This window comes from Anser anser, assembly GCF_964211835.1.
Source record: "Anser anser genome assembly, chromosome: 6".
Taxonomy (NCBI): domain Eukaryota; kingdom Metazoa; phylum Chordata; class Aves; order Anseriformes; family Anatidae; genus Anser; species Anser anser.
In genome coordinates, this window is record NC_139726.1 from 29,332,673 (window position 1) to 29,346,994 (window position 14,322).

General features: G+C 43.2%; 1 protein-coding gene and 1 long non-coding RNA gene across 2 annotated transcripts in view; both read left to right on the top strand.

The window, feature by feature from the left end:
* Window positions 1-14,322, top strand: part of NDUFA10 (NADH:ubiquinone oxidoreductase subunit A10) — a 45,728-nt gene that overhangs the window by 13,616 nt on the left and 17,790 nt on the right. The window contains exon 8 of the mRNA XM_083842092.1: window positions 8,104-8,189. Coding sequence (XP_083698218.1) covers window positions 8,104-8,189 — 86 coding nt within the window. The remainder of the gene's footprint in view (window positions 1-8,103; window positions 8,190-14,322) is intronic.
* Window positions 3-8,097, top strand: LOC310901774. The gene is made up of 3 exons (XR_014586131.1): window positions 3-2,469; window positions 2,588-2,694; window positions 2,807-8,097. It is a non-coding gene; the product is annotated as an uncharacterized lncRNA (long non-coding RNA).

A 14,322-nucleotide genomic window follows, 5' to 3' on the forward strand; every position in this document is an offset into this window, starting at 1 on the left:
GAGTTTGCTGCATGTTGTTTGTTGTTTTTGTTTTTAAACTTCTAAGACTGAAACATGAAGAGAACACTTTTTTCTAGATAACCAACTTAGTTAACTACTTAATGCAATTAGTGTTCGCTGCTATGGCAATGATCTGTGTCGGGACTATACTATAATATTTGATGAATGATTGCAGTTTTTCCAGGAGAGTGACATATATCCCTCATCCCTTTTGCCAAGATATCTGGCTGTCTGAGCAAGCAAGATTGATGTAACTTATTGCTGGTGTTTCCAAACTTGGTTTGTTTTTCCAAGCAAATCTTGTGAGGGCAGTAGAAACTGCATTTTCAGAGTCTGTGCTGGGCTGTGTAGCATTTGGCTGTTCAGTCATCCCTATTTGAAGTGGCTGGAAGCACGGGCACGGATCTCCATAGCTCAGTTTGGGAACTAAAGGCATTAACCAAGAGGTAAGTTACCCCCAGCATTCAGCTGAGGCTCTTCCTACAAGTGTAAGGGCTATTTCTGTTGGCTTTTGACAGCATGCAACTTCCTGTGATCCAGGTTGGTGCACAGGTTCGTATGCAATAAAGTAGTTATCTTTTTCTAAAAGCTGATCATTATTTGATTATCATAAACAGCTTGATAACCAGAGCTGTTAACAGCTTTGTACCCCTGGATTATTCATCTGTATCAACTAGCATGTGGTATCTAAACTGTAATTTCTTCTCCGAAGGGTTTTGCCAGACATGTTAACCCTGGACCAAGCCAGATAAATTGCTGTCTCATTGCTAGAAATAAGCCATCTCTTACTGTGTGACCAGACTAACCTGAGATGACTGCTTCCTCCTACTTTTTGGTGTGTTGTTTTCAGAGTAGGTGAAATGCACTCGCCTTATTTCAGCATTCTTACCTATGGAAGATGACTAGTGGGATAATAGAAACCTATTTCTTCTTCATCTTGAACTTTTCTCTGTAGCTGCAGTCCCCTCTGAAAACTCACAGGCTTTATGTAGTTCTGAACAGGTTTCTAGGGGGGTCTATTTCATTTCCAGGGTTGGAAGTGAATTCCTCAAAGCTCATTTGAATTCTGTAGTAGCAATAAGGGTCTCAGCTGCACTAAAAACTTTTTTTTCTGACATGTCTTACTGACTTAATATTTTTGTCCTCTGTTTCTTATTTGAAAGTTCCGATACATTTTTCTAGGGTCCACTTAATGTTCTCCTGTCCTTTCTTAGAGGGGCAAAAGGAATATGTAGCTAGTTATATTGCTTTTTGCTTTAGGAAATAGACCCAGGCCTTTGCACAGCAATATGCGAATCATCCCTGAATCAGCTGGAAAGAGAATCGTCGAGGTGATTACTTCAACATAGAAAAGTTACTAGTTTGGGAAAGCATAACAGAATTATTTGCATCAATATATATTTAAAAAAATCCTTTTAGCACACAGTAATGTATAGTACAGTATTTAGGGACCCACGTGTATGATGATATTTCTGCCAAGTTCAATGTAGTAATTAGGCACCTCGTACAAAGCTTATATTTGTATTGCTCTGTACTGATGTGAGGAAGAAAACTGACTTTTTAATGGCAACCCGTAACAGCTTGTCTGCAAGTGCATCCTCGCTTTCCTTAGAAAGAACATAATCCTTCCTGGAGTAAGTAAATTCATGAGGACGGCAGCCCAGCACTGATAGCAGGCTGCTTGCTGAGGCCCCGGGTGAATGGTATTGTTGTGGTTCTCTTTAAAATGAAGCCAGTGATCTCTTTCAAAGGTGAAGCTGTATCTTTTGTTTTAAAGCAGAACTTAAGATGTGTTAGTGTAGTTGCAGAGGCTCCAAGCACGTAGGCATCCTCCATAGCTCCTTCCTTGCTTTTTCTGTCTTCTGATGTGTTACTTGGTTTGCTGGCTCTAATCATGTGCAGATGAAAACTCTAAAGCGAACCAATTCCACTTACTACCAGTTCCTCCAAGAGCAAAGGAAAACGTCAAGAATCGGATGCAAAAGGGAAACAACCCTTCCTTTCAGCGTATGTGCACCTGTCCACCCACCTGCAGCATGACAGGCCATGCCTTCAGCAGATAGCCAGCCATCTTATTGCAGAGGTTTGCATGCAGTTTCATGAGGACGCTTCTGTTTTGCCATGAGGCATGCCTTAGGGCTTAGCTGAAGTCTCCAAGTCGGTGCTTAACTAAAAGGTCCCTGATCCCAGCCTTGATATTTAAAGCAAAGAAGGTGTCTCACTGCTTACTGCCTTCACTGGGCACTTTGAATTGTGGCAGAAGGTTGGCACCTACTACTACAGTGTTCACTCATGGATTTACCATCTGGGATGGAGTTATTTCATTCCAGCCAGGACACCTGACCCAAACTGACCAAAGGGATGTTCCATACCATATAATGTCACACTCAGCAATGAAACTGGAGGGAGTTGTTCCAAAGTAGCCATTGCTTGCAGACTGGCTGGACATCGGTCTGCTGTTGTGAACTGGTGAGTGATGCCTTTGCGTCAGTCATTGTTTTTGTTTTGTCTGTTTTTCTTCATTTTCTTTGTTGAATAGTCTTTATCTTGACCCAGTAGTTTTTCTTGTTTTTGCCCTTTCTAACAGGCTGCCCAGAGAAGCTGTGGATGCCCCATCCCTGGAGGTGTTCAAGGCCAGGTTAAATGGGGCCCTGGGCAACCTGGTCTAGTAGGTGGCATTTCTGCACATGGCAGGTGGGTTGGGACTTGGATGATCTTGAAGGTCCCTTCCAACCCAATTTTTATGATTCCTGTGATTTTTATGATTCCTGTTCTCTTCCCCTTTCCCCTTCACGTTCTGCTGCAGGGGAGTGAGCAGCTGGCTGGGGGCTGAGCTGCCAGCTGGGGTCAACGCATCACAACCATGCAAGACTTACCAGAGTAGCAGTGAAACCTGGAGATCCTGAAATGTTTGTTTTCAGAGAGAACTGTTCCTAGATGAGGGTGATAGCTCCCTTTGGGCAACAAGTACGTTGTGCCACTGTGGCGAGGCTACAGTTGTGAAATTTGGAGTAGAAAGAGAGGCTTTTTGTTAGGTCTCTACATAAGAACAAGTGGAGTTTGACTTCTGTCAAAGAGGCTAGAAGACAGAACTACTCCGTCACTGTATTCAGTTGGTAGAGCTCTGACTTTCACACCTGCCCTGTGTTGGAGCAGAGTTACTGTTGCTGACTTGCATTTTTGCTCCTTGAGCCAGATGGCAAAGCTTAATCCTAGGATCTAGAAACTGGTAAATCTCTTGGATCTTTGAGTTTAGTTTGTGCTGTTGGAGATGAGTTAGATTAGTTGAAGCCTGCTCTAAACATGCTTCCTAAGGCTGATTTTGTTCAGAAGTGCAAAGTAGACTTTAGTTGGCCCAGTCTGTTACAATAGCCTGTACCTAATATCCTCATATTCCCATGCAAAAAGTTTGTGTAAAGCAGGACATATTGGTGAAAACTTCCTTATTCTTAAAATTTGAAGCCCTATTAGTCACATTACCATACATTTCTATTTCATTGACTTTTAGTTCCCTTTATGATAGAATGGTCTTGCCCTGTTGCGGCTGGATATCCAAACTGATATGCTCGATAGTAAAGGTTAGCACTGTTAACCAGGAGACTTTTGGAGCAGGCTTCAGGTAAATAAGAGTTCACTGTGAAAACACACTTCAGATAGGCAACTGTTTGCAAATATCTGTTTTGGAGTATTGCAGAAAGAGACATTTTTGAAAATGGCATGTCTTTGGAAGCTTTAAATACCGAAGGCCTTTACCGTTGTTCTGGGATTTAACTTTACTTCTGCAGATAGCCACCTGTGACCATTACCAGCAGACAACTCTGACATGAATTATTTTTTACTTTCAGGAAGGAAAAATAACTGAAGGGAGTAAACCTTCACATTTTGTCTTAGACCTGAAATTACTATTTCAAATAACTCTTGAATCTCTGAGATTTCAGTCTTGTGAGCACCCCTGTGAAAAACTAAGAGCTCAGCCTACTTGTTCTCAGACTTTTTTTTAAATATATATAATTGGGGTGTTCCTGCTCCTATAGCAGATGAATGATGCATACAGCAGCTGGTGTGCGTTCCTTTTCTAAGTTCATATACCTGCGGCTGCAGTGAGAATTCTCTATTGCAGTGAGAAGTATCTGCTGACAAGAAGGTTCAGCATCCCAGGAAATGTGTTCTCTAACATGTTTTTAGTTTTGTTTTTTTTTAGGGCCAGAATTAGAGAAACAGGAAGAACATGAAATGGAAAAAAAAAAGAACAGCATGTGGATGAGAACCTTGAGCGATTATTGCTGGCTTTTCAGGATGTCATAAAAGGAAGGATAACATGATTCGAGAGCCATGATGTCGGAGGGGGGTAGCCAGATTTGGGAGAAATAAGAGGAAGAATTGGGCTGTTTGTGTTATTTGTGTGTTTTCTTCTATTTTTTTTCTCTTAGCATGTCTTCAAGTTGTCAGAACAAAGCCATTTGTTTCTTCCCTAGATTCTGTAGTAAAACTCATTGCTGGAGACTTTGTTTTAATCCTGTAAATCAGGGTTTACAGTCAGTCTAAAGCTCTTAGAGCTCTAGTAGAGAGTCTACCAAGCTCAACAGTCTTGTCATCATTATGCATAACCGGAGTGCACACTGATGACCCTCTTCTTAATTGGGTTGGACAAATCTGGACTAGAGGAAGGATTATTGTTTTGAAGTCAAAGTACAAGATGGTCTCATGTTTTCATTGGTAAAATGTTAGCTATAGAAGCTAGTGTTCTTTCCACGTGTAAGAATAAAGTTGTTTTCCCCTTCTCTTTGGACTCAGTTTACCTTTGAAATGAAGTAATTGATATTTGGAAATATGGGTATGGCAGGAGGGAATTGGTTTTGGTTTTTGGGGTGTTTGTGTGCAGCTATTTCCTGTTTTAGATAGTGGTGTTTAACTTAGCCAGATTCAATTTACAGCTTCTTTACTGTGCAATTTGGGAGCTTAATTTTTTGACATTATAGTTTGTCTTAGTTGTTTATAGCAAATGTGCAACTGTGAAATAACTTGCACTTCTGATGTGTTGCTTTAAAAAGGTCAGTTGGGGCTTCATATTGTAATTAACGTTGGTTGTAATAGCTTAAGTATTTGTAAGTGCTGAAGTGAGCTTTGTTAGGGTGTTGCAGACTGCTTTTACTCAAAGATAAAACCAAGAGCAATAAGTTGGCTAGTATTTTTATTAAAGAAAAAAAAAACATGTAAAAACTCCAGAAGGTTTCTTGGGGGGGGAGTTGGTTTTTTTCCTTTTGTGCTTTATTTTCTTTTGCTTTTAAAAGGGTGGCAGCAGAGTGGTAGGAATTTGCAAACTTAACTGAAACTGTTTCAATTTGTTTGTGATTGTGAATAGTGTTTTGTATTATGTTTCTTTTTTTAATTCACTGTCCCCATTTTGTGTACGTTGGAAAGGATGATGAAGATAGAATGCTGCTGACACACCAGCTTTGTACCACATCCTTTGCCAGTGTGGAAGTGAAAGGCTTCGGAACAAGCTTACGTTAATTTTTTGGTTGTAGATGCTGTGCATGGGTTGAGCTTCTTCCTACAAGCTGTAGTCTGAGCTCGTGGGGTTGTATCCTGTGTTGCTCCCTGTGCCCTGTCTCTTGCTTAGAAAAGAAGCCTGCGAGGAAGGAGTTTAGGAAAAGTCATCTGACAGAGCAACCTATGGGGGTACGGTGTCTTTGCCCCTATAAATGGTGTGAATAAGAACAGCATTGCCTTCTGATCCCCCACCTAGTTCTTTCAACAACAGAACTCACTAGATCACCATGAAACAAGCTTAGAAATTGTAAGCTGTTTGTATTGGCTTAGTTGCACAGATTATGGAAAGGGGTCTCATTATTGAAAACAGTTTTTTCTAAATCCTACCATGCTCTGCACTATATTAAGAACCGATCTCTCTTGGACATTATTACATGTTATGCTGCTTGGTCAGGTTTAAATCACTGATTTGCTGCTAATTCCCAAGAGGTGCTGGTGCGTTCCTTGTGAGTTTAAAAAAGCTGCTCTTCTAGCCTGGTTGGAAGGGTCAGGGCTGGTACCATTGTTAATGAGTTGCTGGTAAAGATCTCTTCTATTATGGTAAGAGTGTGCAAAACTAATGTGGATACTGGTTTCTCTTTTCCCCTCAACATAGTCTGAGCACTATTGTTAGCAACTCTATTATTAGTCTTGTCATCAGCTGTAGCGGGGAGTTTGCAAAGCTTTGCTCTGGAGTAGGAAAGTAATTGCTTTTGTGTATTTAATGGGAAGTATGTTGGAGGTTTGACTTTTAAATTAAGAATAATGGATATTTGAACTAACTTACCATATATCTCTTTCCCTTTCATTTGTAAAAAATGGTCATCTTGTGATGTCACAGCAGTTTGGTATGAACAAACATTTTCTTAATACAGTTTTGAAAGCTTTTCTGAGTGTCTGGGCAGCTGATTTCTCCAATGTTTGTTTTTTGAGGATTCTCCAACAGGTGAATTTGTCATCAGCTCTTTTTCTTAATGTGAAAAATAGGTTTCCTATACTCTTGCCTACAGTATCTCACTTGCCAAATTTGCTTATTTGTAAGAGGTCAAAAATGGTTACCCAGCATCTAAACTTGCTTGAAGTTTTAAATGTACTTTGCTGCCATATGCCAATCATATTTTTAAAGTATTTAATCAGCTAATTTAGTCTTTAGCAAATATAAAGGCCTCAAGGAAAATGATCATTCAGTTAATCATATAGCTAAGCTGCTACTTCTTACCATAAAAATGTAATGCTGGTAACAGAGTGGACCTTTTTAGTCGAGACTACTTTGTAATAGCATGTTTTTATTGCCCTTCAAGTGGTAATGAATGGGATTTAGCATTTGCTCTAATTGCAGGAAATAGATTATCGTGGATTTAACATACAGTGAAGAATAAAAGCATATTTTAATTTATTATTCTATCACTTCATTACTGGCATCTGCTTGCTTGTTGTCTGTGGATAAACAATGTGTCATCAGGATTTTGGTCCTGACCTCAATAGCTTGATCCTTTCCTTCTGGAAAAGGCATCTGTGAAGTAGATTTGGGAGTTGCAGCGATCCCTTCCTTCCCAGCTTGCTTTAAGGTGTTATCCCCACCTCATACACCTTAAGTGCATCCTCCTGACACTGGTTTGGGTTTCCTTCGTAGCCACTCAGCCATGTGCGATGACCTCAGGCTTGTGTTAAGCAATCACCCAGCGGACCAGCAAAGATCTATTTTCTGATGGAGCCAGCTGGTAAATGAAGCTCAAATAGGGGACTGATAAGCCTGGGTGATACTAGAGGAGTGACCGGCTGGGGTGGTGTTACCAGTTTGAATGGTTCTTGGTGCCAAGCCGTGAGTTTTGCCTTTCCTTTCTGCTCAGGGCACAAGCACGCATGGGTAGGCTTTCATGTCCGATCAAATCGGGAGCCTTTGGATTTCTGTCGTTACCACAACTTCAAGAGTGTTAGAGTATTCTAGCCTGAAACATGCCCTGATTTGTCACGTGAACCACACAGCAACACCAAGGGACAACTGCCACCATGCTTTGTAGCATTGCTTCTCAGCATTTCTCTGTTAGTAGATGACTGTCTTTTTGAAAGAGATTTCCTATGTAATATCAAACATGATGGCTTTTATTTGCAACTGAAAGGGTTAAATTCAGACTCATTTTCATTCCCTCCTTGTTCTGACTTACGGGTGGGCTTGTGCGTCTCTTTTTCCTTCCTTTCAGCCTCCTCAGCAGGCCAAGGAAAAGAGTCTTACACCATCTATGTCTAAAAACTTGGAAACGCAACACCTCTCAGCCTACTTATTCCTTGCCATCCTCTGCTCACTAAGGAGCTGTAGAGCTGGCCCCCAAATATCTGTCCAGCACTTAACAGCAGGGCTGCCAGCTCCAGAAATGTGACTAGGAGATCATGTGCTCAACACATCTGTGCTAATACAGCTTTAGCAGTGAAACCTTTTTCCTGGGTAACTTCAGAATGTGTCTCAATCATTTCATTGACTGGGGGGGCTGCTTTCTTTTTTACTTTTTTTAAATGGAGAATGGACACTTTGATCAGGCCACCCGTTAATGTAATTTTGTCCTCTAATTTCAGGTAGTTGAAGACATTGAGTACCTGAAATTTGACAAGGGGCCATGGCTGGAACAAGATAATGTTTCTTTCCATCACTTGAGACTTTAGTAAGTATGATGTCTTCCAGTAACAGAATATTGTGTAGCATTGGATCTCTGGGAGAACTGTTAAAGCCTTGACTTTTTAAGGTATGTTTATATTTGCACTGTGATTTGTTGTTTTTTGTCATGTCAGTAACAATAGCAGGCTTTGGTAAGATGGGTGCTTGCTGTTGTAATATGGGTGTGGAGTCCTGCTGCTGCTAACAATTAATCAGGTGAGAGACTCCAGACAAATAAATCCTATTCCGTTAATGAAGCATAAGAATCATAGAATCATTTAGGCTGAAAAAAATCCATAAGATCAAGTCCAACCGTCAGCCTATCAAACCTACTACTAAACCATCCACGTGCCTCTTAAATACCACCAGGGATGGGAACTCCATCACTTCCCTGGGCAGCCTGTTCCAGTGCCCAACCATGCTTTTCATGAAGAAATTGTTCCTCTCATTCAGTCTAAACCTCCCCTGGCACAACTTGAGGCAGATTCCTTGTGTCCCATCACTTGTCACCTGAGAAAAGAGACTGACACCCTCCTTGCTGCAACCTCCTTTCAGGTAGCTGTAGAGAGTGATGGGTTCTCCCTCCACCTCCCTTTCTCCAGACTAAACAGCCCCAGTTCCTTCAGCTGCTCCTCACAAGCACTGTTCCCTAGTCCCTTCACCAGCTTCCTTGCTCTTCTCTGCACATGCTCGAGCAATTCAGTATCTCCTGTAGTGAGGGGCCCAAATCTGAGCACAGCATTCAAGGTGTGGTCTCACAGTGCTGCACACAAGGGGACAATCACTTCCCTAGTCCTGCTAGCCACACTGTTTCTGATGCAGACCAGGCTGCCATGGGTGTTCTTGGCCAGCTGGGCACACTGCTGGCTCATGTTCATCCTTTTCTGCTGAGCAGCTTTCCAGCCCCTCTCCCCACAGCCAACACTGCTGCATGGAGTTGATGTGATCCAAGCGCAGGACCTGGCACTGAATGTCTTGCAGCTGGGCTCAGCCCACTGCTCCAGCCTATGCAGAGCCCTCTGCAAAGCCTTCCCACCCTCAAGCAGATCACCAGCCCCACCTAACTTGGTGTCATCTGCAAACTGACTGAGGGTGCAGTCAAGACTGGCCACCAACTGGATTTAACTCCATTCGCAGTGACCCTTGGGGCCCAGCCATCCAGCCAGCTTTTTGTGCAGCAAACACTACCTCCGCCCAAGCCATGATAAGCCAGTTTCTCCAGGCATTTCCAAAGCGTCATGACCTGTGGCTCTTACTTTTGGGAATGTATTTTGTGAACATTTCTGTTCCTGGCGCATGGCAGTATACAGACAGGCATGCAATTTTAAAACAGCATTTATGCAATTGGCATGGTGGTTTCTCTGCTGCTCTGGCAGCACAAAATCCTTTGACAAAGCTTGTTGACAGTGCAACCTTGTAGCAAGTTTTATATGTGGTGCTGTTTAGATTGGCTGTGTTTAAAGTGTTTTTCTAAAACTGATTTCTTAGCTGTCTGCTTCTAAATATCTTCCCAGCAGTCAAGAAGCTGGCTGAACAGAGTGTAGGGGGAAAAAGAAACAGGCAAACTTGGATGATTGCTCAATAAGTGTGGTTTTTTCTCCTTTTGCCAGACTCCCAGTAAATAATCCTATGTTGAAGCTTTAATCCTAATTCACAAAATGAGGCATTGCAGTTTTCATTCATTCTCTATAGTAACAAGGAGAATCATTAAATGTAACAGTTAAAGGGTATTTTGGGTGGTGTGGCTTTTTTTTTTTTAAGAATCCTTGTCTGTTTAATTGGATGTGAAGAGATCAAACTCAGCGGAAAGCGCCTTGCTGGAATAAAAACAAACTTTTGATAAAAGTAATTCTTGCCAAGTACGCCATGATTATTTGTATTCCAGTTCAGCTGTGGAGTGCTACTGGTGAGGTTGCATGTGTCCTGACTGCTGAAAAAATTGCCTGCCAAACTCTAAAGGATGTGAAATAAATCATTGACACGTATGTAAAGAAGTGAGATTGCAGACCTACGCTTCTATACATGTGTAACAGATAAAGCATCAGGACTGCCACTCTTAAGTCACGTTGATGAATAAAATGTTCTCTGGATAATCCCATATAAAAAGAAAACCTACACTTGTGAGAGTATTGATAGGTTTAACCTTGCGCTGAAGTGGGGCAAGCTTCCCATTTTGCAGAACTTCATCATTAGACTGCATGTACAGGTAGCAAGGTCAGAATAGTTACTGCATTTTTAAAACAAAGCTTCAGATCTATGTTCTTGTCATATTAATTTTAGGTTCTCTCATAGGTTAGTAGGAAGACAAGGATTTTTTTTTTTTAAATGAATCACTGTCTCTGAATTTCACAGAATGACAGACTGGTTGGGATGAAGAGGGACCCCCGGGCCCACCCGCCCCAGCCCCGCTCCAGCAGGGACACCCCGAGCAGGGTGCCCAGCCCCACGTCCCGGCGCCTCCCGAAGCTCCCCAAGGAGGAGACCCCACAGGCTCTGGGCAGCCTGTGCCAGGGCTGCGGCACCCGCCCAGCACAGAAGTGCTGCCTGGTGCTCAGAGGGAGCCTCCTGGGCTCCAGGCTGTGCCCAGGGCCTCTCGGCCTGGCGCTGGGCACCGCTGGATGGAGCCCGGCTCTGTGCTCTGTGCCCTCCCCTCAGGTGTCTGTGGACGTGGATGAGCTCCCCCCTGAGCCTTCTCTCCCCCAGGCTCAGCAGCCGCAGCTCTCTCAGCCTCCCTTTACAGGAGAGGTGCTCCAGGCCCTTCAGCATCTTTGTGACCTTTCACTGGACTCTCTCCAGTAGCTCCAGGTCTCTCCTGTCATGGGGAGCCCAGAGCTGGACCCAGTACTGCAGGTGCAGCCTCATCAGCGCTGAGCAGAGGGGAAGGATCGCCTCCCTTGACCTGGTGGCAATCCTTTGCCTGATGCAGCTCAGTGTGGCAGCAGGGGCGTGCTGCTGGCCCGTGCTCAGCGCGGTGCCCGCCAGGACCCCAGGGCCCTTCCTGCAGAGCTGCTTCCCAGCTGGGTGCCCCAGCGTGTCCCGGGGGCAGGACTCTGCAACTTTCCTGGTTGGACTTCAGAATTTTAGTGTTTATTGTGACAGAGGCGCTGGAATAATAAGTTAAGCTTTTGTTTAAAACAAACTTCCGTGGGAAAGAATCCCATAAACTTTTACTTTTCTGTTCTGTTACTTCAAATGCCTTCTAATATTAGTGGTAATGTTCTGCCTTTTGTATGGCCCTTCTCTCAAAGGGTGAAGGTAGATTGTAGAAAAGCGGTGTTGGGTGGCATCTAAGAGAAACAAGTCAGGATTTGGCAACTTTTTACCTAAGAAGAGTTTTCTATATATATTAATTAAAGAATAGCATCTGGTGGCATAGATCCTGTGGAACTGTGAAAATCAAACTTCCTTTGAAAGAAGAAAATACAGTTAAGTTGCTGTTTTTCCTATAGCTTCACACCGGTACAGTTATTAAGAAAGGATTATTGTTAATTGCAGAGTGTAGGAGGGAGTTAAAGTAAAGCACACAATTAAAGAGTGCTGTATTAAGATATTGTGTGAAAATTGTACTTTGTAACTGTAGAAAGGAATAAATAGCATTGCTGAGGACTTAATTTTTCATTCAGCCCTGGATGATGGTGAGAGGGTTTCCTTTACAAGGCTTGTCATTGCAGGTAATATGAAATTATTTCTTTTAAAGGCAGTGCGTGCCTATCTTACTAAAATCTCACAATGCAACAAACTTAATTTAAATGTTCAAGTGCTTTAAGTTTTACTGTTTCCACTTGCCTTCAGAATAGCATTGTCAAGATTGTGCTCATATTCAGAGATTTGATCAAGTGCTCAGTGTTTGCTTTGTTCCTTTGGTGTTGGGGTATCAGGACATTGATCAAATGCGTGACAACAGGTCCTGTGCCAGTTTTGTGCCCACACCTTGTTCAGCTGAGCAGGAAATAGCAAGCACCTTCTAACTTAAAAAAGTGTAAATTTGAATGTAATCTTTTCTCATGCTAACCCCACAAGTGTGGGGTAGACATGAGTTCCCTGTCACGGTTTGCACAAGCATCGCTCATGAAAATGTGCCAGATGCAGCATCGGACAGGGGACAGTTGTGTCAGGGCTGAAGAAATGCTCCTGGGAGGCTGCTGCTGCCTTCGGGGTTGGAGTTGCATCCTGGAGCATCAAATGCCAAGCTCAGGTGCTGGTTCACAAACGTTAAAGCTGATAGTTTCCTATTTTTTTTCCCAATATCAAATAGAAGAGAGCTTGTGGTACTCAGCCTTGAATAGGCGCGGGACATCTGAAAGCCTAGATTAATATTTCCCAGTGCAAAGAGGCTTTTACTGTGCTGTGTGTCCCTGGTGGGCTGCAGGTCCCGCACGCCGGCACATGCTGCCCTCTCGTGGGTGTTTCTGCTAGGCTGCAGCAGGGATCTGGCCGTGGTTTTGGCTGCCATTGCGAAATCAGCAATCCAGCGTTTTGCACAGCCTGCTTGTTCTGGCTCGGGCTGTTTCAGCCCTGGTGCTGGAGGGGTGGCTGCAGGCTTGTTCCCTGGCTCTGGGGATGCCTTCCACCTCTTCCATCTTCAGCTCACACCACGCCTTTGGGAAAGGAAGGGGAAAGATGAGCAGGTGAGGATAACTACTCTCTTGCATGTATATAGGGCCTAACATGTGGAAACCCCAGCAGCGCCTCTGACTACTTTCATAATGCAAAAACTAAGCTAATCAAACCAGTGGGCCGCACCCATACGAAATCAGGTGCGTTACAACATCTTTTATCTCCTCGCCTTGCCCTCAAGTCTCTCTCCCTTGCCCTAATAGAAAGCAGTTTGATCGTGGGATTGAGGCATGTCTTGGTAAAAGGTTATAAACATATTTGCCTGTGTGTAAGCTGGAGGGTTCTCCCAGAGGATGCTCTCCACATCTCTCCTTCCTCCCCAGCCTTCGAGTCAAACAGAAATAGTTCTGCTGGCTTTTTGAAATAACTCAGTGCGTTCCCGTGTTGCTGCTGCACTGTCTCAAGCAGGTTTTTAGCTGTGCCCTTCCCAGCAAAACTGTGTGACTGTGTGATGCATTGCGTAATAAGTAATGTTTTGGAACAAAGAGCTGTAGCTTGTGTAATGTCACCTGTGTTAATTTACCAGCAGGTGGGGGAAACATACTGCATTTGGCTTGTTTCGGTATACGAGTCCTCACTTAAATCTGTTGCATCGCTGCAGCTGCTTCAGAATTTGCTGTACCAGAACATGTCTTTTTACGGGCATGTCTTTGGCTTTTTCAGCCTCCACTACTTTAATTAAAAAAAAAAGGTATCAACATTTCTTGTATCCTAAAGAAAGGGGTTCTATTTTCATCTGGAAACAACCTAGCCATGAAACAGTTTGCCACTGTCATACGTTCAGTTTTGTTCATAAATTACTGTTAGTGTGCCACATACCCTGTATAGTAAATCATCCAATATTGTGTTTGGCAGTACATCACAATGCATTTTGAGGTTGTTACTGATGGATCTTGTATGAGCAGTAATTGGTCACTTTTTTTAAAGTTGTGTTTCTTTAAATTCTTGTAGCTGTTGCTGAAGCCAGGGCGTAGCTTCTGTTCCCTTTCTGTTCATTTTGCTCTGATCACATGAAATCTTGCAAAGCAGCAGCATGGGAGCAAATGAGGGAAAGTGACTCCTCAGCTCTATTTCGCAGTCTAATCAAGCACACTTAGCAAAGGAAAGACATGTCCATGGTTGAACGTGTCTGATTTCAAACAGCAGGACTAGAAGTGCTCGTAAGAGGTGTATTGGACTTGTTCTTCAAACTCTTTGTCACGGAGATTCCAAAAATCTCACTAAGCATCTGTCATAAAACTTCATGCGCTATTGCAAAGTGCTTCCTTAGCACCTTTCTCCTTTCTTGCTTCCATCGAAACAGCTCTCTTCCGTCAGTTCCTCCTCGTGGCAGCTTTTTATAGGTTTGAAGAGTTGTTTTTGCACCTTCTCACCTCTTGCAGACCTGCTTTTCTTGGAAAGCTCTTTTTTACTTTCTTGGCAAGGGCGATGAGTGTCTGTTGCTCACCAGGGGAGTGGCCACGGTTCACCTTGGGCATGGCGTGCTTGCACTGCCTAACCAAACAGTGGAGTTGGAGTCTGCT